General features: G+C 38.5%; 1 protein-coding gene across 2 annotated transcripts in view; it reads left to right on the forward strand.

The window, feature by feature from the left end:
- Positions 1–27,502, forward strand: part of LOC126191437 (CDK5 and ABL1 enzyme substrate 2) — a 172,930-nt gene that overhangs the window by 99,340 nt on the left and 46,088 nt on the right. Inside the window, exons 5-6 of one of the 2 annotated variants that reach the window (XM_049932312.1) lie at positions 3,498–3,628; positions 7,919–7,954. In XM_049932312.1, the coding sequence (XP_049788269.1) occupies positions 3,498–3,628; positions 7,919–7,954 (167 nt within the window). The remainder of the gene's footprint in view (positions 1–3,497; positions 3,629–7,918; positions 7,955–27,502) is intronic. The other variant, XM_049932313.1, reaches the window with a different exon arrangement.

Below are 27,502 nucleotides of genomic sequence, written 5' to 3' on the forward strand. Positions count from 1 at the left end.
GTAAACTAACAACACATGTGATCTAATATCTGTGTTATTCTGTACCCAGTAGATCTCTGAAAGATAACAAATTCTTAATTTAGGTGACAGTTCCCTAGACTCCAAGAACTTTTTGGGGATCCATAAAAAACTGGTAGCACATTTTGGCAACATCCTCAAAGGCTCAAGATTTTTTTCAACTTCGTAATACATGTTGGAGCCCTCTATTCTGTGTGTTCAAGGAGCTCCTGATGCCAAACTAACAGTTATCTTTTCTTTTTTTCATTTTGTGTCCTGGGACAGTTTTTTTTTTTTTTTTTTTTTTTTTTTTTATGAGGAAGCTAAAGGTTTTGTAGGTAATATTATGAAATTAATACCAGTTTAATTTGATTAGGAAGTTCAGCCATTAGTATAGCTTTGAGTGTGAACTTAAACGCTGTCTTGGTCTACAAATAACTTTTCTCCATGGAAAAGAAACACCCTTTCCTTCCTCACCTAGCTAGTCAGTTAACATTTTAGTTTTTTCTGACAGTATCGGTCAGGTTAAAGGCGTGCCTTCTTCTCATTGATGGATGAACGAAAGAGCTTCCCCTACTTTATCAAAGTTGGATGTTTTCAGCAATATCTATGAGGCCTTTTCAAATTTAGATTTAGTCTCAACTCATTCTGAAATGTAGAAATACCACCTCTGTAATTAGGTACAATAGGTTATTGAAAACTACATCTTCTTCTTTATTTATTTATTTATTTATTTATTTTTCAACTTCTTTGACAACAGTTAATATATTAGCAAAAGTACACTTCCGCACAGTTCAATTGCAATAGCATTAAAATACACACACGGGAGGAATCAACTGCTTGAATGCTCTGTTGTTGGCAATGTAGCTATATTTGGACTGGTGAGTTGGTTGCTGGGGAAACAAGTATGTCAGCCATTCGTGTCTCTTTGCTAACAATAGCCCAACTCACTCTCACCCTCGAATTACTTCTGTGGAGTACAGTGTTATGTTTGGATCTGCAACTTTTGGAAGCATTTTGGATAACCTGGGAGTTTGTAAAACCAAGTTTGGCTACGAGGGGTTTTACTTTATCTGGATGAAAATAACCAGTCTCGGTGAACTCAAATTAATCATCACATGTTTTTACCACCTACCTGATTCCACTTTAACAGTTGTGGAATTGTTCAAAAAAAATATATGCTTAGTAGTGTGGATGTATCTTTATCATGAAAATTGTATCATAGGCAATTTTAAACCAACGTACTAAAGATTGGGACGCCTGTTAATTTGTTGCTGGTTGTATGGACAAGACAGTCTTACAAGAAAGGTCTGTAAGATTTCTCCAAAAACTGTCTCCCACATGTAATGGAAACATTTTAGACCTCATAACTACAGACAGGCCTGACCTTATCGACAGTATCTGTATAGAAACAATGATTAGTGATCACAATGTTATCTTGCCCGATGGTTACTAAAGTCATTAAAACTTTCAAGAAGGCTAAGAGTTTCTTTATGTTGGAAAGAGCAGAAAAGCAGTTATAATCCTACTTAGTCAATGAAAGGACTTTGAGAAATTATGGGCAGAGTTTAAACTGATTGTAAAGTCACACTGGAGAAATATGTGCCAAGCAAGTGAATTAAGGGCAGGAACAACCCACTATTTTTATAACAACATTGTGAAAATACTGTGAAAACAGAGATTGTTGCACACTTGGTTTAAAATAGAACACAGAGATGCTGACACAAAGGTTGGATGCACAGAGCTTACAAGTTCCTCCTCCATTCATTATCTAAATATCTTGCCTCAGAAAATTCTGGTCCTATGTACAATCGCTAAAAGGGTTGAAGGCTTCTGTTCAATTCACTTGTAAGCAATTCTGCTATGGATTCACATTGAAAAATTTACTTGCACGGAAGGGTCGTACAGACATGCCACCATATGACTGCTACATACACTCCCATATGGAGGACATAGAATCAGATATTCCTGAGACTGAAAAATAATGAAAGAGATGAAAACAAATAAGTTGCCAGTTTCAAATGGAGTCCTCATGCGATTATACAGAGAATACTCTTTGACTTTGGTCCCATACTTAGCTTGCATTTATCTGTTGCAAGTATCTCATCCAGCGAAAAGTCCCAACAGACAAGAAAAAAGTGCGGGTGACTCATGTATAAAAGAAAGGAAAAAGAACAGGCCTACAAAATTACAGACCAGTATCCTCAATAACAGTATGCAGCAGAAGGTTTGAGCATATTCTTAGTTCCACTATAATAAATTTACTTGAGAGAGAGAAGCTACTGTTCACAAAACAACACAGATTTAGAAATCATTGCTCTTGCAAAATTCAGTTTGCCACTTTCTCACACAGTACCCTGGATACCGTGAGTGAGCGTCGACAGGCAGATCCCATATTCTTATATTTCTGGAAAGCCTTTGACGCTTTGCCAGAACCCAGTATTTGTCCTGCTTGGCACGTGCTCATCAGAGAAAAATGTATCTGTAGGAGTATCTCAGGGAAGAATTATAGGACTGGTCTTATTCTCTGTATACATAAACTATCTGTTGGACACCACGAGCAGCAATCTGTGACTGTTTGCTGAACACACTATGGAGTATGGGAAAGAGTCACCATTCAGTGAGTTTTGGAGAGGATACAGAAAGACTTGGGCAGAATTTCTTTTTGGTGTGATCAATGGAAGCTGCCACGAAATGTGGAAAAATGTATACTGATGTAGGTTAGTAGAAAAAAATGTTTGGATATAGTACTTCTCAATTCAGTCTTGTAGGTTAAGTATCTGGGCATAATGCTGCAAAGTGACTTGAAGCGAACGAACATGTCAGGTCAGTTGTAGGGAAGGTGAATGGTCGATTTTGGTTTATTGAGAGAATTCTAGGAAAGTGTAGTGCAAAGAATGTTTATGAGCTCCGTTCCTGGATGCATCTCGAGTGTATGAGATTCCCACCAGATCAAATTAAAGTACGACATTGAAGTGATTCAGAAGCGTGCTGCTTGATTTGTTACCAGGAAGTTCAGCCAAAGTGCATATTACAAAAATTGTGGGTTAACTTAGTTGGAAGTCCCTGCAGGGCGAAGATATTCTTTTCATAAAATGCTATTAAGAAAGTTTAGACAACCTCCATTTCCAGTATACTGCAGAATGATCGTACTGCAGCCAGCACATGTCTCGTGTAAGGGCAGCAAAAACAAGGTAACTGAAACTGGGGCTCATATGGCTATAGACAGTTGTTTTTCCCTTGCTTCTTTTCACCTGGAACAGGAAAGAGAATGACTGACAGTAGTACAAGGTACATTACGCACAAACCATATGGTTCCTTGCAGAGTATGTGTGTAAATGTAGATGTAAATTAATTTGTAATAATGTTTTTTATATGAAATGCCACCTATATTTCTTCAAAAATGTTAGTTTCAGTTTCTTGTTAGTAAAAGAGTTTTCTTGTTGCTGTTTCATATTTTGTGTATGATGACTGAGACGTTTTATATGTACTGTTTATAGGAAATATCATACGGTGCTTTGCTGGTTCCATCTAGACACTCCTTTCGTGACCGTAAACATTTGGGGATGGATGGTGAGATGGCAGATTTGACTCATGGTCCTCATGGAAGTTCCAGACATGTTATTGCACGGTATGAATACCACATTATATGGAAGCATAAAAATTAAATTCTTCAAAAGAGAATTATGGAAGTGGACAATATTACACAGCCATATATATGTATTTAGATCATATTCTTATTGGATGTTCAGAGACACACTGGCCTGTGTTGTTGATGTGTTAAGTGTGTTTCATCACTGTTCTGTATTGTTTGGCTAAAACTAACAAAACTTGGATAGTAGAGACAATTTTTATCATCTCTCCACTTTTGCTAAATGTCTAGCAGTGATTGGACTGCAGTGCAAAGTTGATCTGGAGTCTATGAATCAAAGAGGTTGTAATCTATGCTGGCATGGCAGCTGAGTGTGTTGTGTTTGGTAACGGTTGAGATATTTCCCAAGAAGGCTGTGCACTAAAGTGAGTTACTATTAATTGTGTGATGGTTTTCTTGTCGAATAATTCATTGCTTCTCCTAACAATATGTAACGTTCTGGTTCTCGATGAATTCTATTATAACATTCTTATCCACATTTACTCACATGGGTTGTTTTAAGACGTAAATCCATCTGTAATCACAAATGAAACTGTCGAGGGATTGTTTCTACTGTGTGATTGACAACTTCTTTGTATTTGCGACTCCTAATCATTCGTGCCATGCAGTCCACTTATTACTTGACTCATAGTCATTGTGCGTGACTCCTCGGAAAATATGAATGTACTAACCTGATGTTGAAGTTACAATGAAAATTGTAGACTGATGTATTTGTCATAGTTGCATCGCACAGTTTAATTACTTGCATGAAAAAAGTTTATTCATTGCATACATTCACAGCTCACTATATTACACTGCCCAATGAAACGCACATTCTCTGCAGTGTTGATAAACAAATCAAAAGATGACTTCAGTATCACAAGATGTAGATTGTGTGAATTGGGGTGATGAATAATAACAGAGGAAGCAGTCGTGGAAACCATTGTGATCACAGGATGAAGGAAATTAATGTAATTGGTCAACCAGTGCAAAAAGAGTCGCAATTCGCAGGCATTAAGTACAATGTGTACAAGATGTAATACTCTCTGCATGATGGCTCCCACCACAAGAAACAAGCATACCTCATCCTGCAAATAGACTGCTGTGGGGAGGTTAGCAGTGTGTAGGGTAGTAACAATGATTTCGTCATGTAATACTGGCATCATATTCTTTGTTATGTACTTTTCTGAAAACACAAGTGACACATGGAAGCAACAGTCACTTTCTAAATGTTTCCACTGGTCGTGACTGAAATCAACTTATTAATTAATATGTTGAATGAAGATACAGCTACAAATTGTGTATTATTTAGAGAGAGGAGGGGGGAGGGGAGGGCTGGGGGACAGGTGAAGCTTGTAACACCATGAATCAAAGGCCAATGACTGTTCTTTTATTTATTTATTTATTGAAACATACAGTAGAAAAAATGAAATAAAACTTTCAAGAAATAATCACTTCATTCAAGATCACTAATCCCATCTGTGTACATGTACAGGTCATGAACATGTGAAATTGCCACTTCAGGCCATGTCTCACTGCGTAAGTAGTAGCGTATTCATTCTCTCTCTCTCTCTCTCTCTCTCTTTCTCTCTCTCCATTGCAGAAATCCAATACATTCTGCATCATTTTCTTCGTCACCAATGCAGATTACAGGTATCCTCCATTTTGGAGTTGGCGAGGTGGATAAACCTTATGGTGAGTCAAGAATAAATGGTGCCTCCACTCATGTTAAAACCTGATGATGAAGAAACCTTGAAGAGAAAAGATAAAACAGTGCACAGTATACAATTAATGATTGTTTCAGTTATAATGCACACAGTGTTTTTGCTGGTTAACGTTGACATAAATAGAAATAAGTGGAAATCGACTGGCATCACATTCTCCATTACTGTCAGTAGCAGCATGATTGGTCTTCCTGCTGTGGTCAAACGGCAAATCAAAAATTGTCTTAAGGGAAGACTTACTGTTACTCCTGAATTTATGGAGCCCTTTGGATGATGATGTCGGAAATCATAAATATGCTTTCATATTGGTGACTGATCAAAGGTGTAAGATAAGCAACAAAATGTAAGTAAGTATAGACAAGAAAACCCAAGAACACGTAGTGAAATCATTAAAGTATTACAAGCACACACCAAAGATTATTGAAGAGGAAATTCTAAACTGTAAAAAGAGGGTTAAATATTACCTTCATTCTGAAACAACCATCCTCTTAGAATGAAAATGAGAGCAGAAAATGAAACTCAGTTTAATAGAATTTTACAAAAATAGTGGTAATTATGAGAACATTTGAAATGGAGAGGAAAGCTACTAATGGTTGTTTCTAATATGTGGTCAAAATGAGACAGTAAGACAAATAAAAATGGTATCATCTGTTATTATAGGTTACGGCTACACAAACAAACACATTAAAATGGTATCAGCTGGATGTGTGAAGAAAATGAATCACAAAAAATTCTAATTAGAAATTATAAGCACAACATACAATGCTAGACAAAATGAGAACAAGAAGGAAGGGGTAGTTTTTTAAGGTGAAAAACCTACAAATTTTTGTAATAATATATAGTGGGGCAACTGTGGTAGTAAATGGATGCTGATGGAAGTGGAAACATAAATCACTTTAAATTTTTCCTCCATTCCCACCACCGTCATAAGTACCCCTCTGTTTCCTCCTCTTCCCTGTTTGTCTGTAATATATCCTGTCAGGGGAAGTCGCTTCGTGTTGTATCATCATAGAAAGAGGAGCCAATAGTTGTTTGTCAATATTTTCCAACTTGCAGGTGAAACACCAGAAGTAATTTCTTTGTATTGGTAATCACTCTTGGTGATTCCACAGAAGTAGTAACAACTGCATCAATGATGTCTAGAGTATATTACCCCCTTCCGCATGTAAAGGAATTTTAATGATCCATGGAAGAAGAATTGGTTCTTCCTTTTGGAAGTTAATGTGGTTGGGAAGGACATGGAAACAAGAAATGGTGTGTTTCAAATACCTGAGGATTTGGTTTAACATTACCAAAGCATAAGTTATAGGGTGATTTCCTGTAGTTTTCTTAATAATTAATGTGTACCATTTCTCTTGTTGTTTGATGAAATTTTGTGCTTCTCTTTTTGGAAAGCTTTTATAAATTTTAATCAAATTATTTGGTAAAGGTTCAGATCATTGACCAAGTATTTATCATGCACTATGCCATTATGTTTGGCATTAGATTTGGCTTTGGTGTTACAGCTGTTTAAAACAATTTTATTGCGAAGTTACCATTCATTTGCTATTTTGATAAAGCCGTCGGTGGTTGAACTGAAGTCATTTCAAAATTCTTTTGATACTGTGATTCTACAACAAATACAATTGCAATTTATTGGGATACTGGAGAAAACCAATTTTATGGAATTATTTGCATTTGAAAAATTCCTCAAAGCAACAAAAACATCTTATGGTTTATTTGTTGCAGTGAAATGTTTCAGGGCAATGTTTATAACACTCTAAAAGCCTAGTAACATGAAAACCATTCTTGTATTATGTTTATGGAAGAGCAGGGTATTTTGCTGGCTTTATAATGTGCTAGTTTTCTTTTTGTGTTACAGCAAAATTAAATCTGTTTATTCTGATTCTGTCAGCTATAAACCACCTAATTAATGAACACGGTAGTATGTATTCTCAGTACTTTTTACTATTGTAGGCCATACATTATGCTGTCGGGAGTTTTTGTCCCTACATTAAACTGTCTACGGCCTCGGAACATCTACATGTTTTAAAAATGCACCAATAACCTTCAGTATATTGGATGAATTACCTCTCATTCAGTTGCACTTCTGTTTCGTGGCAGATATTAATAGTACACAACCTTCTATTCAAAAAATTTGTGCATTATTAACTTCTAATAAGAGTTGGCTACTTTATTGTTAGTTGTAAACTATAATAATACAGTCACCTCTAATAATAGAATACTTCATTCTAAACAAATGATGAAAAAAGAAAGTAAGAAATGAGAAACACAACAATGATGCAGTATATGTCAAAGCAGATTTTTCATCTGTGTTACCCTTATTGGTTCCTCCATATTTGATTTTGAACATTTTGCCTTGTGGTAACATCGCTCTGATGCTCATGTACCGTTACATTCAACAGGCCTGAAAAGTATCACTATCAGTACATTATCTGAGCTAAACACAGTGCGCGCATGCATGGTAAATACATAGAACATGGTCTGAACTTGTACCAAATTTTTTTAATGAAATAATTTGAACCCCTATTTTTATTTTTTCAATTGTTTTACATTTTTATTGCAGGACAAAAGTCTTAACGTGGCATATGGATCACAAATGGTAAAAAATGCATATGTATAATAACTTCTGTATTTTGTAGAAAATCTTGCTGTTGTAGTAGTTGATTATGTAGTTTTATTTGTAGAAAAATGCTGTCCAGTGAATGTTCTGGGGTTTCACTATCTGTACTTTATGGTGAAGGAAAGTCAATGCACATAACACTAATACATGGATATTCTGGAACTTTGACCTTCATTTATCTAAACATATTAAAGTATTTATATAGCTGTTGATCACCACAGATTCAGTGCTTGCTTTCTTAAAAGAATCTCTCTTGACTAACCCTGTCTTGAATAAGTTTTGATGCAGCCCTCTCTTTCAGTTGCTTGCTTCAAATGCTCTTCTGTATGGTGAACAGTATTTTGCCAGAGATGAAAAAAGCTCATCACACACAACAAATAATTGAAATGATATCTTCCATACCGACCATACAACAATAGTATTGTTGGCATACTGCTCGAATTGCAAGCTTGAAAGAAGTACTTCAGTGTTATTTTGAATAATAATTTCATTAGATTACTGTAGGTGTTTCAGATTGTCAGCATATGTTTAATATTGTCAAGTAAAATAAGCACAATGCGTGTCATATAAAGTATTGTATTGTTGTTCCTTAATAGTTCATCACCATTCATGATCCAGTGAAAAGAAAAGTAGCGAAGTATTGTACTGTTGGTGCATGGTGTGCAGAAAATTATTATTTTGTGGTTATTTTATTTTGTAGCACACATCCAGATAGAAGTGTGTGTCTGGGAGAAAATGTATGTTGCATGCACACAAAACTGGGTGTACATGCTTACAACCTTTGTGATCATGCTCTCAGCAATGTGGTTGCCGTACCCTAGTACGCATAGTACTGGTAAAATACACTCCCTGACAAAAAAAAAAGTGAAGCACCCAGATGGAGAGGAGGAAATAGTGAAAATTTCCGGTTTGAAGAGGGTATGTGATGTAATTTCAGAGATTACATAACTGGGTCAAATTTGAAAAGAGTGTGACACTATGACACTGCACTCCCTCTGACCTGAATGCATACATTGATTTGGCTGGGCAGGATGTCATAAAACTATTGTATATCCTTCTGAGGCACCGTGACACCAGGAGTGACACTGCTATTTCTCTCCAAATCACCAGAAGATTTGGACCTCTCCCCAGGTTGCCGCTGTACTCGACGACAGTGATTGCCCAGGGCAGTGCAGAAATGCAATTCTCATCACTAAAGGCAGTCAGTCACCACTCGTCGGCAATCCATGCTATCTGGCCACAACACCAATGGAAACACAGCCATTTGTGCTGTGGTGGTCAGTGGCAGCCTATGCATGAGATGGTAGTTCTTCAGTCCATCTGCTTTTAATCTCCAACCAATGGGCAGGGTGACACAGAATGTTGCAGGGAGTCTACTTGTTCTCAGATGGCAGGCACTGATGTGAAGGTGTTACAAAGTGCTAGATGCACATTACGGTGAATCTCCCTTACAGTAGTTAGAAGTGCTTGACTAGAACCTTGATGACAAGTACGCCTGCCTTCAAGTTCCTGTGCTGTCCAAAGTTTGGCTACTGTCACATCTAAATGCGCCACAAACTTTTATATTGTACAATCTGACCACCCGGCCAGATCGAGACCCACAGTGAGGCCCCTTTCGTACTGTTAGGTGCTGATAACTTCGTCCCACACAAGTATATGGCATCTACATGTCTTTCAGAGTGATCACTCTGTATCTGATGCTGCTTGCATCCCTCATAGACCCTACTAGACCTGCTAACAACACTAAACGTGGAAAACATTCGTGCTCTTTGGTGGCCATTCTGCCTGCCATAGAGAATTTTAATTTTGACTCTAATAACCTACATACCCACCAACGGTGTGTGCAGTACAAAGTTACAATGACGTCTGCCTGTGTCTTCTGGGCACTTCACTTTTTTTATCAGGTAGTGTATTAATGTTATTTGTTTTTTGTTGCTATGCAAAAAAAGTGGGACGCATGATGTAAGATAGTTGGTTCAGTCTGCTAATGCTGAAGATGCATAACAATATTTATTGGAAAATCTGCAGTAATTCTAGTGACATATAGAGAAAGAGCTGACATTTGCAGAATTTGAACGCAGTTATATAGATGTGAAATATAGTATGTGTACATTTGTACGATAAAACAGGTTCAGTTTGCAGCTGTGAAAAACTCGGACAATACAAACTTACCAGGCCCAAAAACTTTCAAGACTCTATTAATAAATAATAGAGAAAAGTGAAGATGGTGATTTTAATGCCTGAGATGCTGTACACAATCTTTCCCCGTGTAAGTAAAGTGCCGGTAACATTCATACAGTGATGTGGAACTATCAGAAAAATCATTCTTTGAGATGCTGTTCAGTTTGCATATCACATTGGCTTGAATGTTGGTTATATTGTCAGAGAATTGACCCATTGTGTGTACTTCTGCACTTTGTTATTTTGTGGTAGGTTTGCATTGATAACACCAAGTACTTTTACCTGTAATGATTCTTTCCACAAAATAATTATCAGTCTTTTGCATTTAAATCAAGTCACAGCAAATGACTACACATTGCTTTTGTTCTGGATTCAAAATGTGCAGGTCAAACTTTGAACACAATTTTTCTCTTTTTCCAAACATTCTAGAGAATGTCTTGAACAGTTGATTTAGAGATGGAGTGCTCAATTGTGATGTGTGACACAACTACTTTGACTCACTACAGCCACACGTCCACTACTTAACATCACCTGCTCACAACTGATTGGCTGCATGCACATCTGTTGTTTACAGTCGTTAATTGGAACCAACGCCATAGTTACTGCATTGATGTTGCTTACACGCCAAGAATAAAATCAATTTCGTAACTTTTTTGTTGGACAGTGTATATTAAATAGATGTATAAGTTAAGTAAATACCATATGATTGCAGATTTTGGAAGTGGATGTAGTGGCAATGTTTACACATTAACTAGATGTAGTTCATATATTTTCCAAACCTTTTTCTGATACTTGCAGCACTAAGTGCTGATATTTAGGCCCAACACCAGTAAATCTTGAAACATTGTCTATATTTCATTCTTGTTCTGGTATACTTAAAATGTTTTTCTGTACTGTCAGATTGTTTAAAGATAAGGAAACATTGGTCAGAAACAAGAGTGCAGCTTTCAACTAAAGTTCTATCTACTTCACTGTGAGTGATGTTATTACTCTTTGTTACTTACTGCTAGCAGAATATGAATGCTTAAACCTGTAGCATTACATAACTCATAACCCTCTGGATTATAAAATTGAGTATTACTCAGAGAACTGAGTTAGTAGTGGCTTTGTTTTGTTTGGCAAAACCCAGTGTTTCTAAACCGGAAACAGGTCAGTGGACTCTGTCCTCTGTTACCATATGCTCCGTGTGAGCTTTAACAATGTTCATGAGATATGATGATGGAAGATAGTGTGACTCAAATTTAACTGCGCACATCAAAATGATGGCAGAAAAAACTCAAACTCACTATGAGCTGGGGACAACATCTGGGGCACCTGTTACACCCTTGCTCAGAAATCCTATATTCTGTTGATTTGAGTCCTGCTTCTGTAGTGTGTAGTCTAACCTCTTATTACTTATAGTTTAACCTAGCTTTAATGTTCACAATGTTAATTTGCACCAATTTTTCCATTAATGTACTTATAATTTTCAAACAATTTGCATTTTATGGATAATTGTTTGTGGCGAAAAAAACTGATATAATTCATATAAAATGAAGCTGACATGACATTTGCCTTAAAACAGTGTTTACAGGTGACACATTGTTAATTTTCTTGAGTGTGGGCACTCTAAATCTGGATCAGTAAAAGTCAAAACAATTTGCGGAATTAGTGATTTTCTCTTGGTGGTGCCAAACTCTGCTCAGCTTGGTGTTGATGGGAGTAACTGTTTCAGTAGAAGTCAGAAGATAGTGTGACTTCAGGCCTACATTAACTTGTTTGTTGTTACTGCCAGCCTTAGCTTTCAGTACTGTACAATATACAAGAAATTATATGCTAAAATTATTGTAGCCATATTGTTTCGGTGTTACCTTTGCTCTGTTGCTATAATTGTATGCAGAGGACATCCACTTCCCAATATCTGTAACTAATAGTATAGTTTATAATAGAGGGAAACATTCCACGTGGGAAAAATATATTTAAAAAGAAAGATGATGAGACTTACCAAACAAAACCGCTGGCAGGTCGATAGACACACAAACAAACACAAACATACACACAAAAATCTAGCTTTTGCAACCAACGGTTGCCTCGTCAGGAAAGAGGGAAGGAGAAGGAAAGACAAAAGGATATGGGTTTTAAGGGAGAGGGTAAGGAGTCATTCCAATCCCGGGAGCGGAAAGACTTACCTTAGGGGGAAAAAAGGACAGGTATACACTCGCACACACACACATATCCATCCGCATATACACAGACAAGCAGACATAATGTCTGCTTGTGTCTGTGTATATGCGGATGGATATGTGTGTGTGTGTGTGTGTGTGTGTGTGTGTGTGTGTGTGTGTGTGTGTGTGTGTGCGAGTGTATACCTGTCCTTTTTTCCCCCTAAGGTAAGTCTTTCCGCTCCCGGGATTGGAATGACTCCTTACCCTCTCCCTTAAAACCCATATCCTTTTGTCTTTCCTTCTCCTTCCCTCTTTCCTGACGAGGCAACCGTTGGTTGCAAAAGCTAGATTTTTGTGTGTATGTTTGTGTTTGTTTGTGTGTCTATCGACCTGCCAGCGCTTTTGTTTGGTAAGTCTCATCATCTTTCTTTTTAAATATAATAGTATAGTTTCATTTATGGTTTATATATGTATTGAACTCATATCATCTGGTAGCTAAGGTTGATTACATTGGCTGTGCCGACAAAGAGGTCACTGCAGATCAAGATCAGTGGATATCAGTCAACACAGCTACTCCAATCAACCACCATGCCAAAGCATTAATTGTGCTTTGTTGTTAGCCATTTATTTCAGTTATAAGTTTAGTGTTTTTGGCCTCAATTTTGGGATGTAAAACACAGAGGGCGTTCAAAAAGTTTTGCATAGTCTCTCTAATGTTTTTATTTTTTGCAGGAGGAGAATGAAATTTTTTGTAAACGTACTTTGAACATTTAGCTATACATTGAGCCTACTCAATGTAGCCTCCATCAGCTGTGACACCTCTGGCCCAACGTTCTTTCCATGATGTAAATGCAATTTGGTAAAATTCTGGGGATTGACTTTTACAGCATCACTTGACACAGGAAATACGGTCTTTCTCACTATCAAATGTTTTACCGTGCAGGTGGGCCTTTGGATGACCAAAGAGGTAAAAATCAGATGGAGCCAAGTCTGGACTGTATGGAGGATGAGGAACAATTTTCCAACCTATTTTCCTGATTTTCTCCTGCATCATAAGTGCTGTATGGGTTTTGGAATTGTCATGCTGTAGTCTGATGAACTGAACTGACCCTGAAGCTATGGTCTGTGGTTCTTGATGGCATGCTGTAGCTTGTCCAGTGACAAACAGTAATGGTCCCATTTAATTGTGGAGCCAGGTTACAAACAGTCAATGAAAATGACACCACACTTATCCCAGAAGGAGGATGTCATCAACTTTTGACCTGCTGTTCGTGAAAGTCTCGGTTTCTTGTTCCGAGGGGAAACCGGATGACACCACTCCGTGGACTTGATTTTGCTCTCAGGTTCGGACAAAAACAACCGTTTTTCATCCTGGGTAATGACACCATCGAAACACTGTTTCCACTCTTCAGTAAAGGTCTTTATGAGACCCTTGCACACATTCTTCATTGTCTTCATTTCTCTTATCAGTAATCTAGGCACCCAACGTGCACAGATTTTTCTGTACCCTAGTGACTATTCCAGTGATACCACACTACTGAATGACAAATGAGTTATTTCAGCAAGCTGTTGTATCATCACACATCTGTCATTTTGGATGATTTTATCAATGGTCTCCTTATTTACATAACTCACTGCCATCGATAGTCTACTGCATCATGGATTGTCCAGTAGAGAGAAATCACCTTCTTTAAACCTCTGCAACAACCACTGGATACTGCTGCTATCCACTGTGTCCTCATAAACAGGGAACTGCTTCATGTGAATCAATGTGGCAGAATCATCACTGGTCTTGAAGAGGAACTCCATCACCGACCATTGTCACAACTTGACAGCTATTTCATGGTCCATTGTGGCTCACCTGTAAATAAAAGAAAATACTTTTATATGACAACTTATAGCTAAATGTTTGAAGTATGTTCACAAAAAAATTCATTCTCCTCTTGCAAAAAATTAAAAAAAAATTAGAGACTATTGTGCAAAAGTTTTTGAATGCCCTTTGTATTACTAAAAGAAAGAGATGATGCAATAGAAATCATAAATCCCCAAAAGAGATGTAGTTTAACACAGAACACGTGTTGCATTTGCACAATGTTTAGGGATACCTGTATCTATGCTGAGCATCATTAACAGTGAACCTGGTTAGAAAAAAAATTTGAAATATGCCAGTTACTCTAAATATGTGGACCTGGAAGAAATATGAGGGTCACTCAAAAAAAAAAATGCGCACTATTTTTGTAAAAATACAGTTTTCGTTCTGCATGTGTGAAAGTTTTACAGTGTGTAGATACATCCTTCCCACATGTTTTCAGACTTAGTTCAACCTGTTCCCATGAGTGGCGCCATCACAGCATGTCTTCAAGATGGCTGCTACACCTGACATTCGTCAGAAGCAACGTGCTGTCATAGAATTCCTGTGCTGTGAAAACGAGACAGTGGGAAACATCCACAAGAGGTTGAAAAAGGTTTATGGAGTTGCTGCTGTCAATCGCAGTACAGTTAGTCGGTGGGCAAGGAGGTTACATGATGAAAGCAGGCACGGCTATATTGAGGAATGTCCTCGCAGCAGCAGGCCTCGTACTGCACACACCCCAGACAATGTGCAGGGAGTTCACGAATTGGTGACTGCTGACAGACTCATCACAGTGAACGAATTGTCACGCTATGTTGGGATAGGGGAAGGAAGTTTTTGCAGAATACTGAAAGTGTTGGCGGTAAAAAAGGTTTGTGCCAGATGGGTTCCCAGGATGTTGACAGTGGCTCACAAAGAAACAAGAAACATGGTGTGCAGTGAACTTTTGGAACAGTACGAGAATGGTGGAGATGCATTTCTTGGAAGAATTGTGACAGGTGATGAAACATGGCTCCATCATTTTTCACCAGAGACAAAGAGGCAATGAATGGTGTGGCATCATGCAAATTCATCCAAGAAAAAAAAATTCAAAACCACACGTTCTGCTGGAAAAGTTATGGCTGCGGTGTTTTCCGATTCCGAAGGACTCTTGCTTGTGGACATCATGCCAAGTGGAACCACCATAAATTCTGAGGTATATGTGACAACACTGAAGAAACTTCAAATTCAACTGAGTAATGTTCAACCACATCGCAAAAGCAGGATGTTTTGCTGTTGCACGACAATGCATGGCCACATGTCAGCCAAAAAACTATGGAAGCGATCACAAAACTCTGATCGACAACACTGAAACACCCGCCTTACAGTCCTGACCTGGCTCCATGTGACTATCATCTCTTTGGGAAACTGAAAGACACTTTTCTTGGAACAAGGTTTGAAGATGATGACTCGCTTGTGCATGCTGCCAAACAGTGGCTCCAACAGGTTGCTCCAGAATTTTAGTGTGCGGGTTTACAGGTGCTGGTTCCAAGATGGTTAAGGCAGTTGAGAAGGATGGAAATTATGTGGATAAATGAAAATATTGTTCCTAAAGGATGTATCTACACACTGTGAAACTTTCAAACATGTAGAATAAAAGACGGATTTAAAAAAAAATAGTGTGCATTTCTTTTGGCGTGACCCTCGTACAAAGAACTACTTTCAGACAGTATGTGCTTCCAACATCCTCATGAAAGGTGTAGCATTGCACGAAAATGTGCTGAATGTGGCCATTATGCTTGGAGTCGAGGACTTTTCACAACTAACAGTTGGATCATTAGGTGCAAGAAGCAGTATAAGGTTTTAAACAAAACTGTGTGTGGTGAAGGAAACAGTGTAAACATAACAACTGTTAGTGAATGGCAGACTGGTAGATTACAAGAACTTAGTATAAACTGAAAGACATCTTCAACATAGGTGAAACTGTTCTCCCTTTCAGCATCCATTCAAACAAAACACTTTCCTCCAAAGCCAAAAATTACCATGGTGGGAAACACTGTAAAGTTCACCTTGCAGGCTTGCAGTAATGCTAGGCAGGAGCGGTGATGACTTGGAAAAATTAAACTCTTTGTGTTTGCCAAATAAAAAACGCCACAGAGCTTTAAAATTGTGAAAACATTACCCACGAACTACAGTTCCAATAAAAAACTGTAGATGACATTGGAACTACTTGAGAAGCAATGCTGTAGTCTTGATGCAAGAATGGTAATGAATAACAGAAAATTCTCCTGTTAGTGGAATGTTGCCCTGCACATCCAAAAAATAGAAATTTTTGCAATGTGCAGTTAAGCGTTCCTGCCTCAAGATTGCACGAGCAAATTGCAGCCCTTGGAATAAGGCATTATGTTGGCCTTCAAAACTTATTACAGGAAAGCCATTGTGCAGAAGGCCTCAAGTTTGATGGAAGCTATAAGAGACCCAGCCTGCTTTAAAGTGTCAGTTTTAGGTGATTTCTACTATTTTACCAACACATGGACATAGATTAAGGAGTCTACCATCTCCACTGCTTTCTAAAAGTGGGATTTATTCAGAAAAAGGAAATGCATCCAACATACTAGATCAGCAACAATGATTACACTGAAAGCCTTCTTGCTTCATCGTGGGAGAAGATGCAATTGGAGCATCCACTAAAAGGTTTCCTACACGTTGACGACATGCTGTCTCTGTTGAAAACATATATGTTGAAGGTCTAATTGACATTCATACACAGGAAAACAATGACAGTGCAAGAAGTGATAATGACTGTGACTTAGTTCCTTATATTGCAGATGTAAATGCAGCAATGAAGACAATAAAAATTATATTCCTACTGCAGATATAGCTGTCAAATCTTTTTATTGTGTTTATGAACTGGAAACCCATATTGAAAAAAATTCACCAAAAAATTAAAACAACCTACTATTTTGGATATTTTTGTTAAGAAGTATGAACAGATGTATCTATTTGTTCATTAAGTCACGTTTATGCAGCACCATCCAAATTAAATTTATTTATTATAAATAAAATGGCTTATTAATGTTTCATAACGTGTGAGCTTGAAAGACTAAAGTGTGAAACCCTCCCACTGTGAAATCCTTGTTGTAGTGACAGACTGAATTGTAGCGTAGTCCAAGGTCTATGTCAAGGGAAGGTGACAATTTGGTTACAAGCCTGTGAAGCCAACAAATACAAATGTGTAATAAAGGCTGTGGTGACAGCTTGACCTGTTCACACACCATATTTAAAGCATTTTGCAGTTATTTGCACATTATTCATTATAAAATCTAAAATGGCCAAATAAGTTTGGGTACTTTGTCTACCTGCCGATGTCACTTTTCCCAACACATTAGAACAACAAATTGTGCTAAAGATCACACATTTTGGAGAGATCTGTAATGCAGTGTAACACTTAAACTGCATATTTTCATTGTATGCAAGTATAAATTAGAACACTGTCAAATACAGTGCCTTAGCTTCACAAACAATTAATATGAACGTGGCTCAGTTTGTTACTATCTGTCTCTCTCCAGAACACATCATTTGTAGTGGGATTTCTTGTGCTAAAGTGTTGTTGAATATTTCATTGGAAACTAAACGTGGGACCAAATTTAGAAAACGTCTGTTAGGTAATAAACAACTCTCCAACAGTATTTTGATGCATATTATGTACATACATCATCTGTCCAGAAAGTATCGAGACTGATTTTATTCCTAGTATATAAGTGACATCAGCACAGTAGCTACGTGACAGCTTGAACTAACAACTGTAAACAACGGATGTGCATTCGAGCAGTCAGCTCTGAGCAGGCAGTATTTAAGTAGTGGATATGTGTCTGTAGTGTGTCAACATGGTTGTCACAAATAGCAGTGGAGTGGGGCCTCTAAATCAAGTGTTAAAGACATTTGCCAGCATGTTTTGAAGAAGAAGAATAGAAAATGTGCAAAGTTTGTCCGACACACCTTGACTCACAAACAAAAGTTAAAACATTAGGACACCTGCCATGATGTAAGTGAACTACAAAATACAGACACTTCTTTTCTGGCAAAAACCATACTGGGTAACAAGATTAGGTATTGTCAATATGAACCTATTACAAAATGACATACTGCAGAAACTCACATGAAGAGTCAACACTTTGATGACATAAGCGAAATTCAAGCCAATGCAATGCACAAGTTGAACAATATCCCAAGGAAGGCTATCCTGACAATTTCACATGATTGTATGAATTTTTGTTTGTTGTACTCTAGTGGGGGGGGCATAGAATACCTGAAGCCTTAAAAACACCATTTCCTCTCTCTCTCTCTCTCTCTCTCTTTTTAAATGTAGCCTTGAAACTTCTTGGACTGACAGGGTATATCATGTATAAACTATGATGTGATTTCTCACCTTTTACATTTTCCCACAGTTTACACCATTTTTTTAACTCCATTGAAAAGTGAAAAAATCGGATTTCACTGCATCTAGTGATGTGTGCAGTGGTAAGACATTGGAATGTCAGGATGTATTTATTGTAGTGAAAAGAAAGATGGGAAGGTGTAGTATTCAGTTCAATTGGCTTTGTTGTAGGACCCTCTTTCTCCAAACTTCCACTAGCATTTGTGTAATAACCACATGAAAAATGGGAAACTGAAGGAATTCACATTTGCTGCGAATTTAAACTACACCACACATTTTAATAAAGGGTAAGCAAACATGCGGAATGTAAAGTATTGTTTTATGCGATCAAAACAGATTGTGCTCAACTGTATAAATCTACATTAATAATTATGGAGATCATCCCACCGAGCAGGGTGGAGCATTCTAATGGACAGTTCACAGATTTCAGTTTTCCAAGGTATCCCTAAACTGTTTAAAGCAAATGCCATATTGTCTTTTTAATTTCTTTTTTTTTTCTGAAAAAGTAGTGGGGGGGGGGGGGGGGTCATGACCAGTTTCCTACCCAAAAAGTTTTTCCCAATCTGAGCTGAATCTAGTCACTTACAGAAGGTTGTTAAACCTTCATTTCCTTTTGTTGTGGTCTGGCGGCATCCACTTTGATGAAAATCTCGCTGACACTGAGAAAGACTAGTAAAGGTGTCATGGTAGGATGTATGCATGGGTTCTAGGACGGTACACACACAATAAAAGTAACACAGAATAGTGAATAGTAAAAAATATCACTGAACTTTGGTAACATTGGTTACAGCAGTTTTAGAATGCAAGTTTAGCCTATCTGTCCTGCATTAACTACTGTTTCATGAACCCAAACTAAATAATGTTCTTGGAACTAAAGTCAGAAGAAAATAAATCTTTTGTCTTGATACTGTTTGAAGAACAGTTCCAAACTAACAGTATGGTGGCATTACCACCCCCACCCCCACCCAAAAAAAAAAAAAAAAAAAAAAAAAAAAAAAAAAAAAAAAAAAGGCAGCTCGAATAGACATTGCTGTGAGCAGAGCTTATGTAGTACGCCTTCCTGCTGGTAGACGTGTATAGAGCAACTCATTGACAGTTCAGTGCAGTCTGTGTTGTTGACCTGGCATGTTCTGTTCGTCTCCAGTGATTGTTTATGCTAGCACTGGTTTGTTAGTGTTTTTATGATTGCAAGTTTAAGTGAACAGCATGCAGCTGTGAAATTTCGTTTTCTGCTTGGTAAAAATCCTGTTGAAGCTGTTTTAACATTGAAACAGCTTACCAAAATGCTGCTATGGGAAAAACTAAAGTTCAAGTGGTTGGCTCAATGTAAAAATGGCAACATGTCATTTAATGACAGACCTTATTCTGGACATCCACCAGCTGCCTAAATAAACAAATACAAAGGTCATTCAAAAAGTTATGGACAGTCATCTCTAATTTTAATATTTTTTGCAGGAGGAGAATGAAATATTATGTTAACATACTTGGAACATTTAGCTATAAGTTGGCATATAAAAGTATTTTCATTTATTTACATGTGAGCCATAATGGACCATGAAGTAGATGTCAGTTTGCGACAACGGTTGGTGATGGAGTTCCTCTTTAAGACCGACGATGATTCTGCCACATCGATTCTCAGGAAGTAGCTCCCTGTTTATGAGGAGGACACAGTGGATCGCAGCAGTATCCAGTGGCGATTGCAGGGGTTTAAAGAAGTTTATTTCTCTCTACTGGACAATCCACGATGCAGTAGACCATCGATGGCAGTGAGTGATGTAAATAAGGAGACCATTGATCAAATCATCCAAAATGACAGATGTGTGATAACATGACAGCTTGCTGAAATGACTTAATTGTCATTGGGTAGTGTGGTATCACTGGCACACTCACCTGGGTACAGCAAAATCTGTGCATGTTGGGTGCGTAGATTATTGACAAGAGAAATGAAGACGATGAAGAAGAATGTGTGCAAAGAGTCTCATGAAGACCTTTACAAAAGAGTGCAGACAGTGTTTTAATGGTGTCATTACCCAGGATGAAACGTGGTTGTTTTTGTCCGAACTGAGATCAAAACCCAATCCACAGAGTGGCGTCATTCAGGTACCCCTAGGAAGAAGAAACCGAGACTTTCACGAACAACAGACTGAAAGGTGATGGCCTCCTTCTTCTGGGATCAGTGGAGTGTCATTTTCATTGACTGTTTGGAACCTAGCTCCACAATTAACTGGGACTGTAACTGTTTGTCATTGAACAAGCTGCAACGTGCCATCAGACCACAGGTTCAGGGTCAGCTCATCCGGCTATACCATGACAATGCCAAACCACATACAACCCTTATGACGCAGGAGAAAATCAGGAAAATGGGTTGGAAAATTGTTCCGGTCCAGACTTGGCTCCATCTGATTTTTATCTCTTTGGTTGTCTGAAGGCCCACCTGGGCAGTAAAACATTTGAAAGACCTCCCATCCTGTGTCAAGCAATGCTGTAAAAGTCAATCCCTGGAATTTTACCAAAGTGCATCTACATCATGGAAAGAACGTTGGGCCAGATGCATCACAGCTGATGGAGGCTACATTGGGTAGGCTCAATGTATAGCTAAATGTTCAAAGTATGTTTACAAAAAATTTCACGTTCCTCCTACAAAAAATAAAAAAAATTAGAGATGACTGTGCAAAACTTTTTGAACACCCTTTGCATATTGAAAAAATTTAAGAGCTTGTGCTCACAGACTATCGATAGACAATTGATCAACTATCAGAGATTAGTGGGTTATCTTGGAGCTTGGTTCAATGAATTTTAACAAAAGTTTTGGGAATGAAAAGCATTTCTGTCAAGTTTGTTCCTCAGGTTCTGACTGACAATCAAAAGGAACATTGAGTTGAAACATGTCATGCCTTGCAACAACAGCCGGAAACTGATCCAGATTTTGTGTCAGATGTCATGACTGGTTGATGAGTAATGGTGCTGTGGTTACAATCCAATGACGAAGCAACAGTCTAGCCAATAGAAGACATCATCACCCTGTCCAAAAATGCCATCAAGTCAAATCAAATGTAAAATGATGATTTACTTTTTTGATGCCAAGGGCGTAGTCGATTTAGTGTTTGTTCCTCAGTTCAGATCCGTCAATCAAACCTTTTATTTGATAGTTTTAAGAAGATTGCACAATAGTGTTTGTCAAAGAAAACCCAAATTGTGGCCGACAGGAGACTGGTTCTTCCACCATGACATCACACCTGCACACACAGCCATCTCTGTTACATATTTTGGCTAAAAATGGCATGGTTCTGCTGCCCCACACACTTTACTTGCCCGACCTGTCTCCATGCAATTTTTTCTTATTCCCACACTTGAAAAGGGGCATGAAAGGACACCGATTTGACAACATTGAAGAAGTGAATAAAAAACGAGGGGGGAAACTGTCAACCATTTCTAAAGATGACTACAAAAAATGTTTCAAACAGTGGAAGCATCGGTGGGACAAATATATTTATTGTAACGGAGCGTATTTTGAAGGGGATAGGGTTGTTTTGTAAACAGCTTGAAAAATAAGTAGCTTTTAAAAAATATTGTTTTCAGTTAAATCTGTAGGCATGCAGTCTCTGTCCATATGCAATAATTCAATTCATAATTTCTACTGAAGACTAACCAATGTCTGTCTATCAGCACTATTTCAATCTCTCTTGATGACTTTTTTTGCTGACACGACGAATATTCTGCAGGAACTTCGTAGTAAGACTCGGACCAGCTTACAACTTGCAATTCACAACTTCTGCTGGTGCATGGTTACTTAGGTGTGGGTCTCTCTACTTGGTGATGCTGCCACTCCTGGGGGCGTGATTCTCGTGGGCAGTATGATTGGTTTGCACGCAGCGATGTTCCTGCTGTGGACAGACGTCCACTGTACTTTTGGTGCCAATTGTCACAAACTCTTCTTATGTTGTATCTCAGTACATCACACCTTTTTCTTTTTTGGAAGCTCTCCTGTATTGAGTAGTACATTCCTAGTTTTTCAGGAAGAAAAGTACTTTCTGAATTTATAGTGATAGAACACAAATTGTACTGCATCCAAGAAATTTAGAAATTCATACTGTCTCCCAACTTTTCCACATCTTTTTGTGCGTCTCTGAAGAAAGTGGCTTCTGAATTGGATGACCCCTCTGTGTACATAGAGTATGTGATGCTCAAACTAGTGTTGCATAAACATTTGCACCTGCACCACACATGAACCATCCAAGCAACAGAACATTTGTTTCATCTGACAATGATGAAAAACTTTGAATCCTGAGATCTATTTGTAAGAAACAATTGCCGGCCGGAGTGGCCGAGCGGTTAAAGGCGCTACAGTCTGGAACCGCACGACCGCTACGGTCGCAGGTTCGAATCCTGCCTCGGGCATGGATGTGTGTGATGTCCTTAGGTTAGTTCGGTTTAAGTAGTTCTAAGGTCTAGGGGACTTATGACCACAGCAGTTGAGTCCCATAGTGCTCAGAGCCATAAGAAACAATTTGTCCAGTTCTTCAGGAATAGTGGAAGCAAGGGAATCAGAAAATTGTCAGCTTTGAAATGGATCCCGTACTCAAGTGAAACATAAGCAGTTTCAGAACACATGTGAATCAGCTTTTTGAGTTGACAGGTAATTGAACTTTTCTGTATTGGTTTGCAGAAGTATTTGTTTTTGTACACAAATTTTAGCCGTTTGGCTCCCTTGTGATAAGAGGCTGTAGGATGACATTAATTTTTAGTGGGGTACTCCACACTCTTGCTCCCACCATCAATTTAGAGGTAATTTTTGTGACAGTACATGTTCCTTATATATCTTAGGGTGACAGTATATTCAGTATATTTATCATTCCATAAGCCTTTTGACTGAAGGTACTCATATGCGTTAAGTTAGAAAATGTTTTTTGTGTTATAACTTTCATGAAATGAAAATAACTATAACTTTTCATTGAATTCTGGTTTCCTATATGGTGGAAACAAGGTCTCAAATGTTAAACATCTTAAAATACTTCAGTCTCAGGTAACAGTGAACATCTGTTTATTATGTATAAAATCTTTGTTAGATCATGCTTTGGTTGTAGATGCACAATGTACGGATCACCAAGGCAGTCATACCTCAGGATGATGATATTTTTTGCCATGAGGAGACTAGTGTCCTGTCACATTAATGTGCTTGCCCACCTGTCAAAAGCCTGAATAACCACATTTTACAATGTGGACTGCTGTGAGACATGCCGGAAGAATGTCAGTGAGCTTCCGGAAGGTACTGACAGGAACGTGGAAGCATGCTAACTAAATTGCCATGGCCAGCTCTGCTAGATTTCTCAGTTGATGATCCATGGCACATAATACAGTCAATCAAGATGGTCCCATGGATTCTCAGTTGGATTTAAATCTGGGAAGCTTGGTGGCCAAAGGTGTACAGTCAGCTCTTAAACCATGTGCATACATTGTGAACTGTGTGACATGTTGCATTGTTTTGCCAGTAGATGCCATTGTGCTGTGGAAAAACAAACTGCATGTAGGGGTGGACATGGTCCCAAAGGGTAGATGCATACTTGTGTTGACCAATTTTTCCTTCCAGAATGACAGGATCACTCAGGGAATGTCCTCTGGCCTGAACCCTTCCAGCAAACGTTGTAGGGCGCTTGATTTTTGACATTTCAGGCCATATCCTCCAACACTGTCCAGTGGAGCATAAAACATGATTCATCTGAAAAGTATGTCTGTCTCCACTTAGTGGACTGCAGTTGCAGTATTGACATGCAAATTCCAGCTTTCGTCGTCGATGACAACAGTGAGCAGGGGTGCGTGAACGAGGCGCTGTTTGTGGAGGCCCATATGCAGCAGTGTTCGCTGATTGGTCATTGTGGAGGCATTGTTGGTAGCCCTTTGGTTCATCTGGTTGGTCAGTATACATGTATTCATCTGCAAAACCGTCATTCACCCCTGTCAATTATGGCCTACGGCTTGTAGTACGCCACGATTGCCACGGCGCCTGTTTGGATTCGGCCATTTCGCCATGCACAATGTACTTTAGCCATGGCAGCGCTGTGGTTTTTCCGAAAATAATTAGCATAATCATTTCTTTGCTCTCCATAAATGAGACAGAATTTAATAAGTTGTATATGAACACTTATGGTTTATGAGACAGGCTTTAGTAAGGCTTGGTTTGAATCTAATTAATGTAGCTACAGAAAGATTGAGTTATTTTCTACATTAGGTGATTTTTAGATACCGAGTAGTAATTTTGGACCTAATGAAATACAGTAGAAACCATACTTCAGTACACTATTTCAGACTAACTTTTCCTAGGTTTTCAAGTGAACACCACTTCTACATAAATCTACACTGATGACTCATAGTAGAAGATTCTCTTGGCTCTGAATAGCACCCCCACCCCCCCACCCCCCAAAAAAATTTTTATATATATATATATATATATAGATCTCTGCCCAAACTCTTTGCCTTTACAAATGTCTGCTTGTGTCTGTGTATGTGTGGATGGATATGTGTGTGTGTGCGCAAGTGTATACCTGTCCTTTTTTCCCCCTAAGGTAAGTCTTTCCGCTCCTGGGATTGGAATGACTCCTTACCCTCTCCCTTAAAACCCATATCCTTTTGTCTTTCCTTCTCCTTCCCTCTTTCCTGACGAGGCAACCGTTGGTTGCGAAAGCTAGAATTTTGTGTGTATGTTTGTGTTTGTGTGTCTATCGACCTGCCAGCGCTTTTGTTTGGTAAGTCTCATCATCTTTCTTTTTAAATATATATATATATATATATATATATATATATATAATAGAGGGAAACATTCCACGTGGAAAAAATATATTTAAAAAGAAAGATGATGAGACTTACCAAACAAAAGCGCTGGCAGGTCGATAGACATACAAACAAACACACAAAATTCTAGCTTTCGCAACCAACGGTTGCCTCATCAGGAGAGAGGGAAGGAGAGGGAAAGACAAAAGGATTTGGGTTTTAAGGGAGAGGGTAAGGAGTCATTCCAATCCCGGGAGTGGAAAGACTTACCTTAGGGGGGAAAAAAGGACAGGTATACACTCGCGTGCGCACACACACACACACACACACACACACACACACACACACACACACACATCCACACATCCATCTGCATATACACAGACACAAGCGCATATATATATATATATATATATATATATATATATGGTTATAATAGAAGGAAACATTCCACATAGGAAAATATACCTAAAAACAAAGATGATGTGACTTACCAAATGAAGGTGCTGGCAGGTTGACAGACACACAAACGAACACAAACATACACACAAAATTCAAGCTTTCGCAACAAACTGTTGCCTCATCAGGAAAGAGGGAAGGAGAGGGAAAGACGAAAGGATGTGGGTTTTAAGGGAGAGGGTAAGGAGTCATTCCAGTCCCGGGAGCGGAAAGACTTACCTTAGGGGGAAAAAAGGACGGGTATACACTCGCGCGCACACACACACACACACATCCATCCGCATATACACAGACACAAGCAGACATTTGTAAAGGCAAAGAGTTTGCACAAGGTCAGAGGAGACTTACCGGACGGTATGAGAAGGAAAGACTGACTGTTGGACAGATGAGATTTGAAAACCTGAGAGCTTAAAAATGGGAGACAGGGTGAAATGCAAGACAGAGATTACTACTAAAACGTTGTGCACAAGTTAATAAGAGTGAAAAGCTAAGTGCATTGTATGTAACAGAGATGGGAAGGGGGATGATGAAAAATAGACAAGTCAGCAAATGAAATGAAGAAAGGAGTAGTTAGTGTGAATAAATGCTGAGACGGAAGGAAGTAACATAAATTAAAGCCAGGTGGGTGGCAAGAACCAAGGCCATGTTATAGTGCTAGTTCCCACCTGCAGAGTTCTGAGAAACTGATGTGTGGAGGGAGAATCCAGATGGTGCGTGTGGTGAAACAGGCATGGAAGTAATGAGTGTCATGTTGTACAGCACGCTGTGCAACAGGATATTGTTTATTGCCTGTACGCACCATCTGCCTACGCCCATTCATCTTGACTGATAACTGTGTGGTAGTCATGCCGATGTAAAAGGCTGAACAGTGTTTGCATAGCACCTGGTATATGATGTGTCGTTTCACAGGTGGCTCTTCCTGCGATAGTATTGTTTTTCCAATTACAGGGCTGGAATAGGTGGTGGTAGGAGGGTGCATGGGGCAAGTCTTGCAGTGGGTGTGGTCATAGGGGTAGGAGCCATAGGATAGGGAAATTGGCGCAGAAGGAGCATAGGGTCTGACAAGGATATTGCAGAGATTAGGAGGGTGACAAAAAGCCATTCTACGCATGGTGAGATTTTGCCATCTCTCATCTTCTTCTTACTCTTCTGTTTATTTTTCACAATTACTGGGCTAACACATACACTTTGTAGTCATATCAGTGGCAGCATATTTCGTAAACAGTTCTGTAACACACTCAGCATTCTTGTCTACAGATACGTTAGTCTTCCATAGATCACAGTTCATGTTATTGTGATGGTATTCACTCGTGGACATTCATACACATTTCTATATGATGTGCTCATATCGGATGCTGCTCATGGACTGCTGGACCTTTCTGTGGGTTGCATATTAAGATGTGCATGTGAATATTTTGAGAATTCTGTAACTATATTTCAGAGTATAGTAATGTAATGTCAGGTTTATGTAGCAGTGCTGTCAAAATATATAGCTCAACAGTTATCTTGTTTAACTGTGTTATCAGACAGTTAAAAAAGCATTATTGTTATGAAAATTTTAATTGGTGACTTATTTGAATAAACAAATGCATTACCCAATTCAGAAAAATTATGGTAACAAAAGTATAGCTTCATACCAGGGAAGCAAATAAGCTTACGGGCTCAAGTAAAGAAAATATATCTGGATGTGCAAAAATTTAGTTGTGGAT

Source organism: Schistocerca cancellata, chromosome 6, assembly GCF_023864275.1.
Source record: "Schistocerca cancellata isolate TAMUIC-IGC-003103 chromosome 6, iqSchCanc2.1, whole genome shotgun sequence".
Lineage (NCBI taxonomy): Eukaryota > Metazoa > Arthropoda > Insecta > Orthoptera > Acrididae > Schistocerca > Schistocerca cancellata.